General features: G+C 45.0%; 1 protein-coding gene across 3 annotated transcripts in view; it reads right to left on the bottom strand.

The window, feature by feature from the left end:
- Positions 1-22,051, bottom strand: part of LOC119435943 (cell division cycle and apoptosis regulator protein 1) — a 214,492-nt gene that overhangs the window by 14,410 nt on the left and 178,031 nt on the right. For all 3 annotated transcript variants that reach the window (XM_037702648.2, XM_049660883.1, XM_049660882.1), the window contains 5 exons: positions 20,045-20,132; positions 19,684-19,847; positions 8,461-8,647; positions 7,365-7,583; positions 533-702 (listed from right to left, as the gene is read on the bottom strand). In XM_037702648.2, coding sequence (XP_037558576.1) covers positions 533-702; positions 7,365-7,583; positions 8,461-8,647; positions 19,684-19,847; positions 20,045-20,132 — 828 coding nt within the window. The remainder of the gene's footprint in view (positions 1-532; positions 703-7,364; positions 7,584-8,460; positions 8,648-19,683; positions 19,848-20,044; positions 20,133-22,051) is intronic.

Here is a 22,051-nt window from a genome sequence, read left to right on the forward strand (position 1 = left end):
CCTCTGCCGAGGGGCTGTAAAGGTCCAAACAGCCGGGATTGGCTCAACCCCCAGGATCCCCTTTTGCCCGGACACGGCTAATTAAGCTATGCACGGTTAAGAGCGGGAGGGTCCAACCCTCATGTGCTCGGTTACGTGGTGTCGCAACACACCAAACGCCTGCTCACGCAGACGCCCCTGCGGGGCATTAGATATTCAGGCAACTGAGTTATTTGTTCTAACAAATTTAACAGAACAAATGCAAATGCGAGTATTGCATTTGGTATGTCACTAGTGTTGTGATGCTCACACAGTGAACTTATTACTTCCGAAGAAGGCACGGCACATCCAAATTTGGCAGAGTTTCTGTCAATCAATGCAAGCACAGCATCTGTGGCACTGTGAAGTACAGCTACTAACCATAAGCTTTCCTTTTTTTGTACTGATGTCACACCCAGATGTAGGATAGTCAAGCACCTACACTTAATTCTGTTGTAAAACAGTGAGAACAGTGTAACAGACACCTCAAAAGAAAGAAGGAAGAAAAGTCCACCTGTAAGTGTTGCCTGCAGTTCTGCAGTGCCAGACGCAGTTCCTGGGCAGCCTTACGCGATGAGCACAAGTCGTCTTCAACGACAACTAGCTGACGGCGTGCCTGGTCCAAGTCAATCTGTGTTTTCAACACTTCTTGTCGGGATGCCTCCCATGATTCACGCACTTCAGCTGAAAGGCAGGTATGAAGGAGCTATAGTGAGTGGCAGGTCAAGAATACAACAGCAAGTGCTTTGCAAAAACATGAATACAGTAGAACCCTGCTGATATGTTCTACATTTATACGTCTTTTCGGCTATAACGTCACTAAAGCCTGGTCCCAGCAAAAGGCTCATATACACCTATGCATTAGAATCCCTTTTAGTATGTCGTCATTTCATTTGCGAAAAATATTGCGAAAATGAAAGTATCTTCAAAATTGATAGTCCAAGAACATGGCCCAAGTTTGTCAATGCAGTGCTGTGCGCACATATGCTTGCCTTTGATCTAGACATTTTGTGGCCGCAATTTTCTAGCAATTCTCTGCTATTTCTTTTCAGGCTTTTCACCCTTTGTCAGTGGTCAGGACGACACTTCGCACATGTTATCAGTGGGATCAGTCAGCCATCGATTTAAAGGCATTGCTACAAAATCGTGGCCCATATCTCTACCATTGTTATGCTGTCACTGCAGATAGATGAAAGAACGGTCAATGCATGCACTGAATTCTCACTGGCGACTACTAGGTCGACTAGGCTTCACTATTTTTGGTTTCGAGGAGGCACTGGTGGCGTGTCAAAATAAAACTACTATATCTATTTCTGCTCATGGTCGCGTAGTCAGAGAACGAATTGTTGCACGGCGCACTGTAAGGTATCCAAATTTTTGGTCGTCCTTATACATTAAATGTATGGGGCCAGTGCCAGTGACAAGGAGCTGTCTGAATAATCAAGCATGTCCAAATTATCGGTGTCCGAATGATCAGTCAGCGACTATTTACCTAAAAAATCTAAACCTCATCCGCACTAGACAAGAGCGGTGATTAAAAGTGCCGGGCAATGACTGTTGCGAAGAAACCCACGATAGCATTTCGATTGAATTCTGTTATGTTCCCAGAGGATGAAGATTTGGTACAAGCATTGACTGTACTTACGTCTATCTGTAGCAACAGCATGACAATGGTCGAAATAGGGACTGACAAGGTCACAGGCAAGCGTGCGTGCGACCAAAAACACGTTGACAAACTTGGCCCGTATTCTCGGAAGATCAGATTTGAAAATATGGTACTATTTTCAGTTTCATAGCCTCGGATGCGCTGAAAGGCGACAGCGATCCTGGCACTGTGCCACGAATACTGTCGCTCGTAGGCACTGTCTTGTGCTAGTCACCCAAAAATGAAGGTATACATGAAAGTGACCATATGGGAATACAGCACACCCTTTTTGGCCACTTGTGGAATAGCCACATTTTCTGCCGAATCCAATACTTCGGACTCGCGATTATTTGGACGTATAGCAGTTCCTGTCGAATTTGAGTGAGCTGTCAGCGACTGTAAATTCTTTAGAGGCTGAGCCGGGCATAATAGCAAACAGCACGTTCACATTATTTTAACAGTATATTCACGTAATACGCTTACGTGTATCATGTTTTTTTCTCGTGGTACCGTGGGAAATGTATTAGAGGGTTTTTACTGTACATGCCCCATCAAATCAGCTTGTCTGATTCACCTTTCTTCTGCCTTCACCTTGATCAGGCACTGCCATGTTATGATCCCCAACAGGTGGGTGTTATGAGATATAAATGCTTAGCCTGTCAGTAAGGATATTAGCTCTGTGTGCTTGTGGTAAACATTCTCAGATGTGCATGACGATGTTCTCTGGATGCACAACTCTAACTGCCTATTCCTAATTCCTTTTCCGATTTCCCTGTAGTAAAGTGAGTGTGTTTGAGCTGGAAAGGGATGAGACGAAACTTCATACCTTAGTTTTTGTCACCCCTTACTTCTGTTTCTCCATGTAAAATGCAGAGCAACAGAACTACAAACGTTTAGTACACTGCACAACTCAATTTCCAGTTTCCAGATGAAACTCATTTTGATAGCCTTTTATGGGGAAATAGCAGAGCAATGGCTGATGCTGATAGCAGCACATGAATATACACAGGTTAACAAGCAAAGGAACAAGTCTCATGAACATACAGTAGAACCTCGTTCATATGTTCTGAAAAAAAAAAAAGAACAAATAAAATGTGAAAATAAAACGTACTAACTCGGAAAACGTACAATCCGAAGTCACCAAAAAATTTGGCGGACTCAACTGCAGTTGACATCTACATAATGCAAAGTGTTGGAGCACGAGACGCCAATGCACGCCGAGCTGGTGGGGCCTGAGCTGGTGGGGGCCCGAGCGGCTCGAGACATGTGCTGTCGTTTTTGTGGCTTCGGCAAACTTCCATTTGCGCTCGAATTTGGCCTGGGTCAACGATTTCTTGAGGCAGGGAATTTTGGGGGAAAGTTTTCCCATGGCCACTCTTCAAGGATTATTGCAGCAAGAGACGCCAAAGTATGTCGACCTGGTGGAGCTCGAACAGCTGGAGGCATGTGCTTTGTCATTTGCATGTTGTGTAGTGCTTTAGGATGGCAACAGGAAACTGTAACGAAATCGAGCTGGTGGGCAACATGGGAAAATGATGATGCCAGAGCAAAACATGATGCTCCCTTCACGCCGCGTGCCGCAGGGGACAGCAGAGCATTTGGGTTATCGTCTATTAATAGCATGCTATACGCTTAAAATGGCACTACGCCACACCAGCTGTCAAGATAAATGAAGATGCTTATTGCAATAGGGTTGGCGGCGAAAGTTGTGAATGCAACGTGAGACGACCTGCGAGGAAATTTTCTGGTACCGGAACAGGAAAGTGAGTGCGTGCTGGCATTTTCATGTGACGCGGGCGGGCGAGTACTGCAGGGAAGCTACCGTGGTGGGCGCCTACTGCCCTCTATAGCACGGGCCTCACGCCTTTTCTTGTTTACATGGGACCTAGCGGCCGGAAAACATATACTATTACAGTTTGGTGATGTACTGAACGTTGGTCCGGAAAGATCGTGTTTTCCGGAAACATATTAACCGTTAAAAAAGAAACAAACTGTACTGAGTAATTTTCTGCATTCTGAATTGTGAACATTGATACCAAGAAATCGTACAAAACAGGATTGTATCAATGAGGTTCTACTGTATTAGGGTTTTATGGCACTACCTTTTATCCCTCAGCTCAAGGAATCAGTTTCACCATAGGGTAATGTAAATGCCTTATTCATGGGCACAGCCACACTTGAATGCAAGAGTTTATATGTTCTGGTGCTCAAGTGTGACTGTAGAGTAGGCCTGGTTTGACACAGTAAGCTAAGGCAAGCAGTGAAAGAGGCACAGATTCCTTGTCATATTGTATGGTGTGATCGAGAGTGTGTGTATGAAAACCCAAGTAGCTGGCATGGGCAAATGTTAGTAGGAAACTCAAAAGGCTGCAATGCCACCTGGCTATTATTTCATAGTATATTTTCACTTGCTTTCTGTTTTCTTAAACTTGATCTTCGCGTTACAATCCATCACAGAAATGTCATCATTAATAAATAAGTACCGTATTTATTCGAGTCTAGGCCGATAGTTTTCTTGAAATAATCATATACGAAACTTTAGGGTCAGCTTAGATTCGAGGATTTAAAAAAACACACCAGTTTTTAGCTCAAATTGATAAATATGGTGCATAGTTAGCGTCATCTAGAAAAGTCAGTATCGCAGCCGCTACTAGCCACGTCAGTAGCCAACTGAAGTACATGAGGGACGTCGCCATTTTGACCTGCGTCGTATCGGTATGGTGTTGCATCAGCGCGCGACGTGGAGTTATCGTAATGGCACAAAACAGGTGATGCCACTATAGTGCCGCTTTCTAACGAATACCGTATTTACTCGAATCTGATGTGCACTTTTAACACGACCCTACATCTGCGTTACCATATAGCTGTCGGCATTTCAAAATGACCGCCTCGCACGCGCGTCGAGCCTAGCTACTTTCTAGCCTAGCTACCGTAGCTTCCTCTGTGTGCTGCAGTACACGTGCTTAGGCAATAGTCTACAGTCTGTCTTCATGTTCTCTGCGTCTGCTCTATCAGCATGAAGTACCGTGTTCATCATGATGCCACATTTAAAAGGAAAATGATCATGTGTGCGGAGATGGACGGAAATCGGGCCGCATCACGGGCGTTCGGAGAATCCGAAACTTGTGTGCGGGACTGGCGCAAACAGAAGGAGAGGATTTTCGCCAGCAAAGCAATGCGGAACGGTTTTAGTGGACCGAAGCCTGCGACGATCCACTTCGGCGATATGATCGCCTTGGCCCTATCTTGAAAGCAATCTGCGACGGGAAAAGTCTGTGGCACGCCGTGTTTTCGCCGCTTATAGGTCGCATTGAAGCGAGAGGCATGCTAGCGCAAAGGTCAATTCGCTCGCTGCGCTTCGTCACTAGAGAGTTTTGATAGTTCGTTTCCGCTGTCAACGAGCGAGATGTGTTCATGCTTGCTTGTGCACACATGACACCGTGCTTGTTAATTTATTTAGTAAGAGAATGTTTGCAAGTTTATAAGGCCGATAAAACTGCTATCCTTACTTCGTATAGCGGTTAATTTGCTATTGCATTCGATGAAACTGACTTTTTTATTCAACGCAACTTCAGTGCATCGGCAGGAAATCTGTTTTTTCAAATGACAGAAAGTTGTATTTTTGTTTGAAAGCATGAGGTGCGCGGTACTGTAAAGGACTTTTTTGTCCTAACGGAAAACGGGTGTGCGTTACAATCGAGGGCGCGTTAGAATAGATTAAATACGGTAGTTGTGCTAGCCGTAGACGCATCGTCAAACGTTCAAGCTGCGCGGGACTTCGGCATCGATAAAAAAAAATGTCCGTCGTTGGAGGGGGCCACGGGAGATGCTTTTTGCATGCGCCGCAACGAGGATGGCAAACATTGATTGTGCGCTCCTTCAAAAGTACAGCATCTCTAATGTGCTTGATGCTACTGAAAATAGTGCACTGTTTGAAGATGGAAGATAGCAACGAGGCTAGCAGCGACGGTGACGTAGAATGAACTCGGCATGTTCATATTTAATAAATCCTGCTTCATTTTGCGAATGCTGTCTTCGCTTTTTTGTTCGGCCTACATTCGAGGTACATTTTTTTTTCTGGCTTCGAACTTTTGGGGGGTTGGCTTAGAATCGGAGTCGGCCTAGATTCGAGTAAATACGGTAAACAAAAACATCTAACTCTTGTACTTTTGCTGTGAGTGTCTCTCATTTCACGTGTCTGAAAGGTCAAATGTTCAAAATCAAAATGTGCTATCATTCTGCAAGAAAACAAAAATGTGCACCACGTTAACTGTAGCTATACTTATAGTCAGATTATACACATGTGCACAAGCCTAATATTTTTTAGCCAGTTGTCACAATTTTGTCACATACCAGTTGTGTACTCCTCTGAGCTCCTAAACTAAAATGTTACGTAACACTTAGGCATGAGAAAGCTGGATTGCGACGTCACACATAGTTGTCCAGTAAAATCATGTCTATGTGTTCATTAATATAATGCTCTGGGAACCCAGTTAGTAACGACACTCAACACTTCCAAGGAAATCTCATGGCTGCATTCATTCAGGTGAACACCGGCTGTTTTACAAGCTACCGTAAGATGTGAGGTAAGTTCACCTTCGAAGTCCACCTTCGAATGTAGTGACAAACATGCAAACGCAAAGGTATTTTCCAGCACCAGATACCTGCTTTAGTTTTACGTAATAAGCCCACATAAGCCCACAGAGTAATGGGAAACTAATTTTAACCCTTTGACTGCCACTCCCGAGTACAATCGTTTTGCGTTTTCAGCGCACTCCTTGCCTCTCCAGAAGCAACTCATGCAAAAAACATTGTGTACCTGTGTGCCATTATGGAAAGGTCATCTAAATACAAAAAGAACTTTGCAAGTTAAACTTCTGAGTGCAAGTGGAGCAAATGTCTCAGTGCTCTGTCGCGGCAGGGCAGCCATGGCGAACCAGTGTGGCAAGTCTTTCTGCACTTTGACGGGGGCAATGATTTATGAATAGGAAGAAACCGACGTCTGAGAACCAGTTTCTGTGTAGCATGAAATGCCCACTGAGCCAGCAAGAGAAAAAAGGCAGGACTGAGTATCGGAAATGTAGTCGTGACTGTGACTGGCGAGGCATGTCAGTTTGTCCGAGCTATGACAGACAAAGCAAATTTATGAACTGTTCACAAATGCTCAAATATTGAAATGAGAGAAAACGATCACGAAAAAACAGCTTCTATGTAAGCATGAAATGTTCACTGATCAACACACGGAAAAAACCTGGTAGGTGTTGTAGAGCGTCAGAAAAAATCTTGGCGGTAAAAGGGTTAAATGGCCTCATATACAAGTACTATATGTTTAACTGAAATTTGAATGTTATACTTGAGGAAAAAAGGGGCTAGGGGTCCTGCGACCATTCCTGATAATGTTGCAAGTTGCAAGGAATGGCTGGAATTATAATTAAAAAAGCTGTGAGAAAGCAAATGCAATATTTAGAGTGATATTTAGAGTGATATGATGTATGTTACGTGTCTTGCTGAGACAAGTAGCACTTGGTTCAAGTGTTCATGGTAGCATCGTCTGCTGAATAAGCAGGTAATTTTGAAATGCCCAAAACGTGTTGCAAGGCCCTTCCCACACATGTAATGTTTGGTGTTCAACTCTACATCTTTTGTACAGCAACCAGCACATTTTCTGGAGGTATACTGCATGACCCTTGCGACTACTGACCCAAGGCTTCAATGAGCTCCTTCAAGCGGGTTTCCGAGCTTGTACGGGCTCTCTCACTGCGTTCCACCTGTCGCAGCAACTTGCCCACGTCCAGCAGGGCTCCATCATGGAAGACCAGTTTAGCCCCAGCCGCACCAGCAGATTCCAAGGCAGTCGAAGGGTCAGTAGCATTGCTCTCTGGCAGGCCATCCTCAGACTTCTGCAGGAGACCACGGTTGCCTGCCAATAACAAACCAATAGGCTTTTAGGAAACATGAACAAAGCTGCAGCAAGTATTGTGCCTGCCTATACACATTATTAGCCTGTGAGAAATTTAATAAAAAAAATTTTTTTTACTGCTATTATCACTCAGCCCCAGTTGCTTTTCAAAATTGGCCTCACACAAAATACCACAGCAGGTTTACCAAGGGGGTGCCTGCACCAGGATTTTCAACATGAACACCAAGACAATGAAAATCAGAGTCAGAGGAGCACCTTGTCTCATCTCATGTGTCAGTTTTTCTTAGTATGTGTGTGTGCATTCTGAATTTTTTAAGATAAACAAGTACCGAATAGGCCAAAAACAAATCCTATTGAATTGCAAGAGAGAAATTGTGCAACTATAAATTAGAGCTGGTTAGCATAGAAGTCATCAACATAATGTTTGAACTCAACATATCACCTGTTCAGCCTGTGTGCTTCTTGTGTGACACTACCTCCCTTCACTCTCTGAACTGAATTACATATCAAATACCACCTTTCAAGTAGTAGGTATGTGAACTGGCACCTGTACCGACATGCATGCCAGACATGCAAGTTTACAGAAGTCAGCCTGATTTTGGGATAAATAAGTTTCTTAAGAAAAGAAATATGATGCTGCAGAGCACACTCATGAAATAGTTCAAATTTAACCAAAGTGTAGAATCTCATTCACTTTTCCATGCCTTCTCTGCTTGCTCCCGCAGCAAAGCAAAGAAAGGAGCACATTTCATCATGAAGCTGCAGAAAGGAGATCCGTGCAACTAATAAAGCCATTGAATCCAAAAGTAACAATTCTTCTGAACAGGCAAACAATAATTCTTAAAGCATAAAAGATTCATATGAAAGATTCATATACCCATGGCAATGATTTGCAGGTCTTGTTCTGATGGCTGCGCATCACCAGGTACTTCATCATCATCCACCATTTCTTGATCAGCCACAGGTGCTTCCTCAACAATGTCCTCAGGACAAACCGGTGCATCTGTTAGGCTTCTGTATCGTACTGTTTCACGCTTCGATACTTTCTGAAGAAGACGGCGAACCTGTACATGCACAAGCATACACAAAATATATGCTTAGTGCAGTTATACCCACCAGTACAGTAAGTTACACGTAATGGGGACAATGATTTAAGATTAAATAGAAAAACACGAAGATCCAACGCAATGTTGGAGCCTTAATGACGCCAAGCTTTTTCGAGGTAGCGAGGTAGAAGTAGCAGATGACGCAAGCACAGCCTCATTGCGTGTGGCTGTTAGTTGTCTGCATCATGAGGATGAAATCAATGCCTGATGGTTGTTGAAAGAAGAATGTTGATGAGAGGTGTATGCACAGGGAGTAATGACACATATCTAAATACATTTAGGGTTCCATACCCCTTACTCACAGTGGCACATCCATTCTGGGGGATTGGCCAACAATGGGCACATGCCTAGTGGTGCATACCAAGTAACCAAAGTTGTCTACTAGGCCAGACAGCAGCCAGCACATACCCAGTGACCCAAGTTTATATATATATCCACAGTTATATCCGGTGAGGAAACAATGACGATTGCAAAACCCCAGGAGGAAAGAAAAAGAAAAGTTGCTGTAGTTGATTCAAAATAATGAACTTGCAATGTTCTTATGTGCATAAGTATAGCGAATGAGAGACATATGCTACATAGTCAAGGCCCATGTTGTATAATACAGTCGAATCCACTTATCACAATATTCAACTGCCAAGAAAATGCCATTGCTATAACTGATAACTGTTATAACTGAGTTGCACGAAAAAAGCAGAGGGGACAAACCTTTCAACATTATACAGAAGTACAGCGAAACGCACACACTCATAGCATTACTGGTTTTAACAATACTTGGATGCAACAAAGAGGAGCTGCTTCACTGTGAACTTTCATGAGTTCTGTGGTAAAATAAACTCCTTACCACAATGCACCCATACCACATTATTGGCCAGAACACTTAAATCTGCCTACTGGATGTCTGCGCGGAAAATAAAATAAAAGTGAAATCCAAAGCGCGCGCACACACACACACACACACACACAAAAAAAAAGAAAAAAAAAGAAAAGCGAGTTGCTTAGCTTCAAACTTTGCCTCAAAATTAATTCATCAAAAGACTTCTACTTCAGCATTACAATGCATGATCTAATGAAGAGTAACCCTAGGAAATCTTGGGCTTCAATTCTACCCAGGTCAGCCTCCACAAATACAGTTGTTATAATGTACCTTCCAGAGTCCCATTAATTATCGCCACCGCATTCAACAAATATTTTCAATCACTATTCACAACTGATACTTCGACATAACTGCTTTCATTCATGACTCCAATTATTTAATTGGCGATATTACCGTGTCTCTCAAAGGTGTTTTGAATCTAATTCTGCACTTAGAAAATAAAAAATCGTGTGGCCCTGATGGCATTAACGCTTTTCTTGTTGGATATTGTGCTTGGACTAGCCGGTATTTGACAAATTTTTCAGAAGTCTTTATCTACCTCCACAGTTCCTTTGGTTTGGAAATTGGCAAAAATCTTTCCTATGCATAAATCCGGCAACAAACAGTCATCATTAAACTATCGTCCGATCTCATTAACATCTCAATCATACAAACTTCTTGAACATATGATCTTTAAGCATATTATGGAGTTTCTTGAAAATATTAAAGTTTTGCGTGATGCCCAGCATGGATTTCGTCGCGGACTTAGTACTATAACTCAGCTCGTAGAATTTTCGCATGACATTTCACACGCTCTGGACACTAGAATCAAATTGATGCCATTTTCATAGATTTTTCCAAGGCATCGACTCTGTTACACTCAAAACTTCTCCATAAACTTCGCGCTATACTGAATAACTCATCCTAAGTTGACTGGATCGCTAGGTTTTTACATAACCATTCCCAGTATGTCTCATTTAATTCCTAAACTCGTCTATAGTAAATGTGTCATCCGGAGTTCCTCATGGTTCAGTCCTGGGGCCACTTTTGTTCTTATTGTATATAAATTATTTGCCAAATTGCGTGGCCGCAAAAATCTGCCTTTATGCTGACGACTGCGTGCTTTATAACGTAATTAACATGAATGTTGATCACATAACGATTCTTTTGCCCAATTTTGCAGGTGGTGCGACAAATGGCAAATGAACACAACTTTTTAAAAGCAGTCACTTTATCTTTCAGTAAGTGCACTTCTATTTCTTTGTTTAATTATTCGTTTAATGGCTCTTGGCTTGCACGGGTGTCCGAATGCAAGTACCTTGGCCTCATCTTCACACCTAACATGTCGTACTCAAGGCATATTGAATACACATGCAATAAAGCATCAAAGCAAATAGGCTATTTAAATCGCACATTGCGAAAAGCTCCACGTGAAACAAAACTGCTAACACATAAATCGCTCATCCGACCCATTCTTGAATATGGCTGCCCCATCAGGAACCCTTATAAGGCATCTGTAATTAACACTCTCGAATCAGTTCAAAAGAAAGCAATCCGTTTCATATACCGCCGTTATGACTGGAACTTCTCACCCTGATCACACCTTGTTGCACTAGGTCTACAACCTCTGTCCAAAAGGCGCAATCGTGTATGCCTTAAATTGTAGCATAATCTCATTAACATCCCACGCTACTCATTAACGAACAACTATCTGTCTCCTGATAAATTGAAACCTACTAGGAATAGCCACAAACTTAACCTTGCACCATTTCAACCGCGTACTAACTTATTTAAGTATAGCTTCTTTCCTCGTACAATTGAAAAATGGAACTTACTGCCAGGTGAAACTAGGTCGTTACCTTTAGAGGAATTTTTGTATCACTTTGTGGCAGGTTGATTCATGCTGTGTTTATTATTACTTGTTGTATGTTTGATTTTGAAACAATCCTGATTTTCAAGGTGTTGAAGTTGAGTTGTGCAGATGAATGTTTTGATGTATCCAATGTACACACCCACTCCTGCGATAGCCCAATTGGGCTGCAGTATGTATAAACAAACAAAACAAACAAACAAACAAACAAATAAATAAATAAATAAATAAATAAATAAATAAATAAAATATTTGATACATTGCTAAAACCGGTATCGTTATAGATGGGTTTGACTGTACCCCTGTTCAGAGCTCCCTCCAAGCAAGCATGCATCGCCGGCATCCTCCTATCAGCACTGCAATGCCCTTTTTGTAAGGATGGGCGAATATTTGGTATTGTCAAATAATTTTATATTTGTTACTTGCTTCGATTCGAATTCAGGTATTCGACATTTTCAAATTATTTGGCGATCCCGAATAGGCAGCCAGAAGCAACGGGTATGCACCATCTCGGAGGCTATGCTTCACGTCATGGCTGCCATACATCAACCATAAACTCGAAGGCTATACATTTTTGCATTAAAGAGCCGGAAATTGCGACGCAAGAGAGCATAAACGGCGCTAGCGTGCACCCAAAACGAAGCGGCGGAGTTCGCATCGCCATAGTCATCAGCGGAAATAGTACGTGAATGACGGCAACGACGGAACGCTTTGTGTCTATTTGTGCCTTTATTGCGTTTACCGCCGCTCATAACAACGCGTTGGCAGCGGGATTTCATAGTCGCCATTCACGATCGCGTCAATAGCTGCCGCGGTTGAGGCAAAAAGTAGTTTCGTTTTGACTCAATACGCACGTCGGCCAGCGTGCCAAAAAGCCATGATCGCATAGATAGTGACCACGATTTCGTCTGCAGTTGCTGCAGCAAACGGTAGTTTCGTTCTGACTCAGTGCGTGCGTCGGCCGCGTGCCTTAAGCACCGTAGAGTCGCCGTTCATAATCGTGTCAATAGCAGCCGCGGTTGCGACAAATAGCTGTTTCGGTTTGACTCGGTGCAAAGCTGTCGAGGACAAATAGCACCGGCTACATCGCGATGGACGTGCAATCTTTTGGCGGTCAGCTTACTGGCAAAAAAATAATTGGGATGTGCGCGCGGTGGTGCAAAGCGTGTTGCAAATGATGGCGTGCGCCGCAGCCGTGCTGCGAAGGAAGTCACGAGGCCTCGATCGCCGCTGCGAGAGCCAATCAGTCACGAGATGACGAGAATTGCAGCTTCCGCACTACTTTTGTGCAATATAGCAAAAGGATTTGCTCATCCATTACACTAATAAAATCGTGCTGACGTAACAAGCATTTGCTTATTGTTTTCTGGATACCCTGATAATTCGGCATTCGGTTAATTCGGACATTTTTTTTAAGGTCTGGTAAAATTCGAATTAACTCGGTTTTACTATAATTTGTGATATATACTATTCGAACTATTCGATTCGAAATTATTCGACCAAATCACTATTCGCTTCGAACCTCAAATTCCCTATTCGCCAATCCCTTCCTTTTTGCTTAGTATAGTGTGGCTCAAGGTACAGCCCTTTCAAGAATCCTTGCACCTTCTCCACAATTCCTTCCGCATCTGGTTTCATGCCTGCCCATGACTAGCTTGCTTCAATACAATGGAGTATATTTATTTCTTTGCTGCTAAAGTACACAAGAGAATATAGGGAAGACTGTAATTGGTCCAAGCAGCTCTTAATCCTTTAAGTACTATGCTGAGCATACTTGTCTGGCTGCAAATGAACACCCCTGGCCACGCCCAAAATAATTTGTGAATGGAGACATCCATAGACTGGTTGCGACATCCACTCAGAAGTTGGCCTAACTAAAATTTCATCGTAGGTTTTCTTTATATAGAACAGACTGCGTGAACAAAGTTTATCGACCGTCGGTAAGTGAACTTATCGGCTGCTCGCATCTCTCAGACAGGTGCAAAAAGCCTTCGCACTTTTGAACGATGCAGAAATAAAAAAACTTCTTACAATGTGACGAAGAGGCCATGTTGCCTGAGGGAGACAAACTATTCTAAATTACATCATTAATTATAATTTAATAACTTATTTTTCTTGAATTTTCAGAATAAAATGTTTTTAGAAAGCTGAACAACATATCGCCAATAAAAAACATTTGAATTTGAAGCCTGTTAATGTGTTATTTAGAAAGAGATTGAATTTGTTGCACTAAGAAAAAAAAAAAACTGCTTTTATTGCAGAGTCCAGAACTAGTAAACTGTGAAAAAAATTAAAATGACTATTTTCCAGACTATGAGTCGCAACTCTTTCTTCAAAATTTTTGGCGTTATGTCTTGTACAAGGGTGTGACCATGGAGAAAGAATAACAGGAGGCGAAACTCGGGGCCGGCGCCAGCGCGAGCACTGGTCGTGATAATGTCACGCTGGGAGAGGAGGAGACGCGCTGGCGGTGAACTCGGTGAACGTCGGCGCAGCGCCCCTTGCGGTGACGGAAGGAACCACTTCCCTCGCGGTCGCAGCGGCGCGCGCGTGGCCGCGGTAGCCGCTGTCTCCGACGGCGCCCGGCGTCGTCTGCTACTGTCGGATACCGCCCAAAACGTTTTGCTCCAGCGCGGTTTGCAATCCGGGGATAGAAGACCTGTAGACCGTGTTAGTTGGATATTTCTTATAGATTATTATTTAGGATCATATGCTATTTATGTGGCAATAAGACCAAGAAACAATGAAAGATCAGACGTTCTGTGATAGTAGCCAAGGCGGCGCACTGGAATCAAGCCGTCGCGTGCAAGCAGACCGACAAGAGCCAACGGAGGCGTTGCAAGAGCGCGCTCGCCGCGCCACGGATCCGCTGCATCGCTTCGAGAAACCATCACGTGACCATACGTTATGCGTCCGGCGTTCTGTAGGGGGCGCTGTCACGACGTCCGCCGCCGCATGGTACGTCTTGTGCTCCTGTGTGACATTATGACGACGCGGGAAGGAGCCGAGTTGCGCCTCCTGTATTCTTTCTCCGTGGGTGTGACTTACATATATGCATAGAACCATGGACACTGGCACGACCAACATGAGCATTCCGTTTTTTTCTCAAGCACGCTATGCCTCACAAGCAATGCCAGAGACACGCCTACATTGCCTCGTATAAGTGATGCTGAGGTCGACGACGGTAACTGAGCGATGCTTTCAGCCGAAACAGCTGTAACTTTTTGGATGTGTCAGAGGATGAGGCCGTTCGTGGGTTTGAGTGAAGTGCAATAAATGTTGGTTTTCTACACCTAAGAGGAGTTTGGTTCAAGTTTTTTTCTGCTAGAACTTGTGGCTCGTAAAAATTTTCTTTATAGAAATTTAGTACCCTGAAATGAGTAAGTACGGCACCTAGCGATGAGTGCACAAGCGTGCATAATCGCGTTTCATCACGCTGACTGAGTTAAAACAAGTGGGTCTTACACATGGTGCGACTTGTATGCCAATTTTTTTTTTTCAAAACTCATGAAAAGTGGAGGGTGCGACTTACAGTCCAAAAAATACTATATGTAGATCTAACATACACATTTGAATCTATGTGACGCTAAACTTTAGAGAAGCAGTTCAATAACTGCTATACAACTAAGTGTGTTGTGTACAATTCCGTGTAACCAGCTGCGGTAGCCTACAGGCTATGGTGTTGCAGTGCTGAGCAAGAGGTTGCATGTTCGATCCCAGCGTCGGTGGCCACAGTTCAATGGGGGCAAAATTCAACAACGCGTGTGCACTTAGATCTAGGTGCACGTTACAGAACCCCAGCTGGTCAAAATCAATCGGAAGTCCCCCACTACGACGTGCCTCATAATCAGATTGTGGTTTTGGCACATAAAACTTCAGAATTACACTTTTTGTTTTACAATTATGTTCAATGTCGACACAGCAATGTCACAAGGACTAAGGCGATGAATGATGTTTGATGAGGGAAGAATGGTGATGAGAGGTCTATGCACAGAGAACTACGACACTTATGTAAACACATTTATTCTATACCTCTTGTGTCACAGTAGTATATACCAATTCTGGAGAATTCGCCAAGAATGGGCAAGTACCCAGTGGTGCATATACAGTAAAAGCTCGATGATACGAATCTCACGGGGTCACGAAAAATATTCGTATTAGCCGAAATTCGTATCATCGAAACAGAATTAAAACTACTGTCGAATCTCGATAATTCGAACTCGAAGGGGCAAGAAAATTTGTTCGAATTAAAAGGACGTATTTTTGAAGTATTCGTGCGCCATAGCACGATGCATGAACAGTGCGAATCGTGAAATATCGTGGCGCGCAAGCGCATAGCAAGCGCGGGCCACGAAACTGCCCACGCCGGCTAACGGTCGCTTCCCGATAACGACAGAAAACGAAGCTTCAGGGAGCGAGCGGGCGGCGCCGGCACACGGGTGCGCGTGGAGACCGTCGAAGGTGAGGGAGGAGGGCGGCAGGGAAGCGGATTTGGCCGCGTCAACTCCGCCGCTTTGGTGGCTCCCCTCGCCCTCCCTCTCAACTCCCTCGTAGCTCTCTCACCTTCGACTCCGTGCGCGCCCGCCGCCGTGCTGGCGCCAGCTTATTTTAGCCGCCCCCTGAAGTTTCGTTTTCTGCCGTTATCGGGAAGCGAGCGTTTGCGGGCGTGGCAGTTTCGTTGGCCCGACTGTGCCTCCGCCGCTGCTTCCCTCTGCGCTGCTGCCGCAGCGTGCAAGGTCAACGTGTGACTAGAAAATAGAGGAGAAGGGTTCACTGCCATTTTATCCGCGTGGCTGAGACGTCGGCACTAGTGTGTGCTAGAATACGGTTGTCTAGAACACTCTAGTCGGCACGTACACGCTTGTTCCGGCGCGATGCAGAAACGACGGCCTTGCAATTTGAGAGAGAAGGAAATTTCCGCCGCGGGTTTTTTTTTTTTTTTTTTCCCCCGTTCCTTCGCGCGCGGCATTGAGGGGTCTGTCCTGAGCTTTTGCTCTATGGCGGTGTCGGAGCAATGCCGGTCGGAGGCGCCGCCGCGTGATTTGGCGTGCTGCTAAGAGCATTGTCGGTGCGCGGTATGTTCGAAATAAGCGTGTTCAAATTCGCTTGCTTCGCGTTGACGTTGAACGAAAGCACATTTTTCATGATAGTCTCGCTGTGCAACAATTGTGCTCAGTGTTGACGTTGCGAGGCCTAGCTCCTTAGCCAACTCTGTCCGCTTCCTCTTGGGATCCTCATCGACCTTTCGAAGAATGTCTAATTTCTCTTTAAAGGAGAGTGCTTTCCACTTGCGAGACATAGCTCGCTGCGACTAGGCAAAATGGCGCAAACACGAAGAACGCGGCCCGAAGCGCAGCAGCCACTCCATCTGACGGCTCGCAGAAAAGGAGGAAAAGTACAAAAGCACCAAAAGCGCCACCACTTCAAGCTCTTCGCGCCCAGTCGCGGAGTCCGTGCTGTCCGGCGCCGCGCCTCCGCACCAAAAGAAGAGAGAAAGCGCGTGACTGCGCGCTGTTCTCTTTCGTGGCCGTCGGTGGGGCGGCGTTTATTCGTATCAACCGACGCAGGCTGAAAATCGATTCGTAACAACCGTTCTCTAGCACATTGCAAAGTAATGGGGCTCGGCCGGGACCACAGAAAAATTCGTATCATCCGGAAATTCGTATTAGCCGTGATCGTATCATCGAGCTTTTACTGTACAGCGATACATAACCTATGGGCCAAAAATAGTTGCCCAAATATAAGTAATATAAGAAAATTAGGAAGTCATTGAATATCATGCACTCTTCAATTAAGAGATCTGTGTGCTTTAAGGCTCAATCACACCAGCGACTTGAGGTGGTCGTGCGACCATTTGCCACTGGCGGCCAAAAAGCGACTGAAGGTGACCAATGCTCACACCGGCCAGCCCGGCTGAGTGCGACCTGCAAGTATTAATAACGGAGCTTATCGTTCTCAGCGAGAACTCTAGGAATCTACGCAGTTCGCGCACTTCACTGGTACTATGTTCGCTGGTTTCACGTTCCGGCAACAGTCATGGATTTTGATTCGAGCGAAGAGAAAGCTTCCTTCCATCGTACCTGTGCTGATGTGCTTTGCTGCACGTGGTGTCAGCTGTGGCAGCGCGGAAGCCTCCAAAGAAAACGCAATGCTGGTGGGTGCGCCCGTGCCTCCGCTCACGAGAAGTGGCCGGCCACGCAAGCTGCCTTCTGCCCGAACTTCGCGTACATGACGAGGAGTATTATCGAGAGTAAGTTGTAATTTCTAGTTCGCATTGCGTGGGAATCGGTGCATAATAAAGCGAAGCTGTTTACCCCTGGTCACTTTTGTGTGGCGCACTCATCCAGAGAACGGCAGCTGGAAAAAGGGGTTTGTGTTGTGCTTTCTTGTGTTGCTGTTTAGATTCCAGCGAATGCCACCGCGTACATTCTACACGTTGCTTCAGCTGCTGCGTCCCAGTATCACAAGGCAAGACACCAATTACAGGCCTCTAGTCTGCCATAGTGGCGTGGACATTGCATTTGGCATGACGCAGGAGGATGCTGGATGAAAACACATATCGCTTTCGGCGTGGCGCTGATTGGTTGAGCAGTATTGCGACCATGGTCGCGCGACTGAAAAATCAAGCAGCGAGCGACTGGCCCAAGATAGTCGATTTTCGAGAAAAGCGACCATTTGTGACCAACTTGGTCGCGCGACCGCTGTCAGTCACCGGTGTGAATGAGTCTTTAGTGATTCCTTTGAGCCAACATTACATGCACAGGATTAATGTCATGACTTAATGTTTTATTACGCAGAACACAGATGCACTCACGAGCACTAGTACTGTGTTCATCAGCATTCAGTGCTACATATACAGTAAAACCTTGTTAATTTGGATTTCACGGGACTGAAAAAAAATGTCCGAATGAACAGAAAGTCGAATTATCGAGGGCATCAAGAAAACAATATACAAATGCTTACTACGTCAACCCGATTTTATTTACGGAATGAATGAGCAAATCCTGTTTCTATTTTCCACAAAGGCAGTGTGGAAGCTGCAATTCCCGTCATCTCGAGACTGATTAGTCCTCGCAGCAGCGTAGGTCACACAACTGCTAGCAGCGTGGCCGCAGTGCTAAGGAAGTTCTTTTTCACTACTGCGCTTTTCACTAATGCGTGCACATCTCAATTATGTGGTCACCAGTGAGCTGGTTGCCAACAGATCGTCTGTACATTGCGATGTAGCCGGTGCTATTCATTCTCGACAGCTTTGCACCGAGTCAAAGCGAATCACCAGTGTACTGCTACCGCTGCGGACGAAACCATGGCCGCTATAGACACGAACGTGGACGGTGACGTAGCGGTTCCGGAGGCACCCGGCTGACGCATGCACTGAGTCAAAACGAAACTACCGTTTGCTGCAACAACTGCAGATGAAACTGCGGTCACTATCGAGGTGATCATGGATGGCGATTATGCAGTTTTGAAGGCACGCGACCGACGCGCTCACTGAGTCAAAATGAAACTACGGTCTGCCACAACAACTGCTGAAGAACCCGCGGTCATTATCAACACAATCATGGATGGCGACTATGCAGTAATGAAGGCATGTGGCTAATGCGTTGTTATGCACGGTGGTAAACACAAGAATAAAGGCTTTAAAGGTACAATATTCATGAAGCGTTTCGGCATTGCTGTCATTCACATACGATTTCCGCTGATGACTAAGGCGATGTGAACTCTGCTGCTTTGTTTTGGTTCGATGCTAGCGTCGTCTTCGCTCTTTTGCGTTACATATTTGCGGCACTTTGCGCCCACTGAGCTCTGAGGGTTGTCTGAATTAACCGATGTGTGTCCAAATAAGTATGAATAACGAGAGTTTGATTGCATTAAATAATGAATACGTCAGCCAAGACCAGAGAACAAGTCCAAGTTACCCACTTTTCCAAATTACCAAGGGTAGAATTAACGTGGTTTTACTGCATGCAGGTTTAATCAGCAAGCCACCACCAAAGAATGCAAATCCTGGGATAGTCCACAAGGAAAGCTTTAAAAAATTACTGAAGTTACTCTAACCCTATTCCATGTACTCCCGGGATTGAACAAAAGTATACAAACCAGGGATTCTATGATAAGGCCGATTTTTCTCTATGCCTATGAATGTAACTTGAAATTGAGGAGTGCAGTCCAAGCTTGAACTGCCAACTTTCCAGTGCATGCAACAATTTCAGTTTGTGCATGTGAATTGCACACAGGTGTACAAAGTGGAACCAACTGCCTCCTTACCTGGCCACGTGAGAGTTCAAGGCCAATAATGTAGAAAATGTCTTCAAGGTCTCTGTCCTGCAAGTAACCACATTGGTTTTGGTCGAAGTATATGAATGAGAGAAGCAGATGGCGCTGTAGTGTACGCTGCTGCTGGGGACGATTTTCCTTGCGTGCTCGCTTCTCTGCAACGAAACATACGCTCCAGTGAACAGCTCATTAGCTCACTTTGAATGTCTATCTCAAGCAATACACCTCAAAAGAAAGATCTGAAACTGCTGGCCACAAAACAAATAGAAAATTCTGATCAGTAATCCTAAAAAGCACCTAAGATAATTCTCAAATTAGTGCTTACTTGAACTGAAAGAATGGAGTACCTTACCTTTGTTTTCTTCAGAATCACCCTCTCCCTCAGACTGCTCTGAAGCAGCATCGCTTTCATCCTGATCATCTGTTTTCTTTTCATCATCCTGAACCAGACAGAACAAAAAGGATGATGTTTCAACAAGAAAGAAGGAATGCGAAAATATCAAAATTTTGAAATACAGTCAACTATCGATGTTTTGAACGCCCAATTTTTTCGGACATGCCCAGTAATTCAGATGCCTTCGTGGCACCAGACTTTTTGCTGTGACTGAAGTTTCTAAAAGGCATTAACTGAAGCACCCAGCACCGCGTGGTCATTTTGATTATCACAAAGCCTCAACGAGCGCTCTTGCATGCCAATCCACTGGCAGCCGTAGCCACCGTGGCAACGCTAGCTCTAGCTGCTTAAGCATTTGCTATCAACCTTCCTGCTGTTCAGTACAGTGTTTGTCCGCCTTTGTCATACTCACCAATGGCTTGGAAGCACAGAAAGCGCAGCACAGGCCAAGCGTTGAATAATGCCGATTCCTAAATTTCTAAAAGTCAGCTACAATACAGTAGTGTTACGCGGTCAGCATACACAATGCATTGCAGTGAAGCATATCAAGAATGCAAAAAGGTCGCTGTCACGGGACACAGTATGTATTACTTAATTACACACGTGTGCACCCGGCGTTCCTGTCACAGAACGAGCACTGATATGCCTAACATGTGTACTAGCAGGCCTTCGCAGCTATTACGGACCTGCGTGCGGTGATTTGGGCCCTTGTGGGCAGTAGAAGGCATGCATTCGTTTCTTTTGGGCTGCCCGATCTTTCCTATGTTTTCGCGGTCCTTAGGAAGTCCGAGAAATCGGATGTTGACTGTACAAATTAAATAAGTACTGTACACCCAGCTTTGAATACAGAATACTGAGATGCATAAGCATTTATTTACAGCAAACATTTTATTTGAACACATTGGAGCATCGCAGTTATGTTGACAAAGGTCAAAAGTGGTCTAGAAGGTCATTACAGAGGAACCTTTGTTCATAGGTATGGGGAAAAAATGCGAGAGAAAACGTACTAACCAAGAAAACGTACAATCCAAAGTAATAAAAAAATTTCACCGACAACTGGAGTTCACGTCTACGTAATGCGAATCGTTGCACATGAGGCATGAAATGGCGCCGACGCGCATCGAACTGGTGGGGTTTCAACAGCCCCCCAAGACATTCGTATTGCGTATTGTTTTAAGATGGCGACGGGAAACCAAAACGAAATCGAGCTGGTGGGCCACGCCGAATGCCGCCGAAGCGAAACGTGATGCTCACATTGTGCCACCTGCAGCAGGGAACAGCAGTGTGTTTGGATTATCGCCTACAAAAAGCGTGCAGTACGCTAACAATGGCACTATGCCCCACGTGCTTTCAACATATAGGTGACGATGCTTATCGCAATAGGTATGGCGGCGATAGCTGTGAATGCTGTGTGCGACGACCCGGGCGGAGATTTGCTGATACCGGAATAAGAAAGTGAGTGCGCGCTGCGTTTTCACGTGAGACGGGCGGGTGAGTATTGCAGGGAAGCTCAGCAGCGGGTAGCTATAAACTGCTCTCGATCACTCGCGTCGCATTTTTTTTTCGTCGCGGAGAAGGCCTGGTGCAGCCTGAAGTGACCCGCGTCGCATTCTTGATTCATCGCGAAGAATGCTTGGTGCTGCAGGACGTCGCCCGCGTTGCATTCCTGTTTCGTCGCGGGATTAGTCTCGGTGCTCAGAAGGATGCAAGGGGAGAGCGCTCGTGATAGGCACCCAGTGTGTCACAACAGCGACGATAGCTGTGAATGTGACCCGCCGTGGTTGCTCAGTGGCTATGGTGTTGGGCTGCTGAGCACGAGGTCGCGGGATCGAATCCCGGCCACGGCGGTCGCATTTCGATGGGGGCAAAATGCGAAAACACCCGTGTACTTAGATTTAGGTGCACATTAAAGAACCCCAGGTGGTCCAAATTTCTGGAGTCCCCCACAACGGCGTGCCTCATAAT

Source organism: Dermacentor silvarum, chromosome 1, assembly GCF_013339745.2.
Source record: "Dermacentor silvarum isolate Dsil-2018 chromosome 1, BIME_Dsil_1.4, whole genome shotgun sequence".
Taxonomy (NCBI): domain Eukaryota; kingdom Metazoa; phylum Arthropoda; class Arachnida; order Ixodida; family Ixodidae; genus Dermacentor; species Dermacentor silvarum.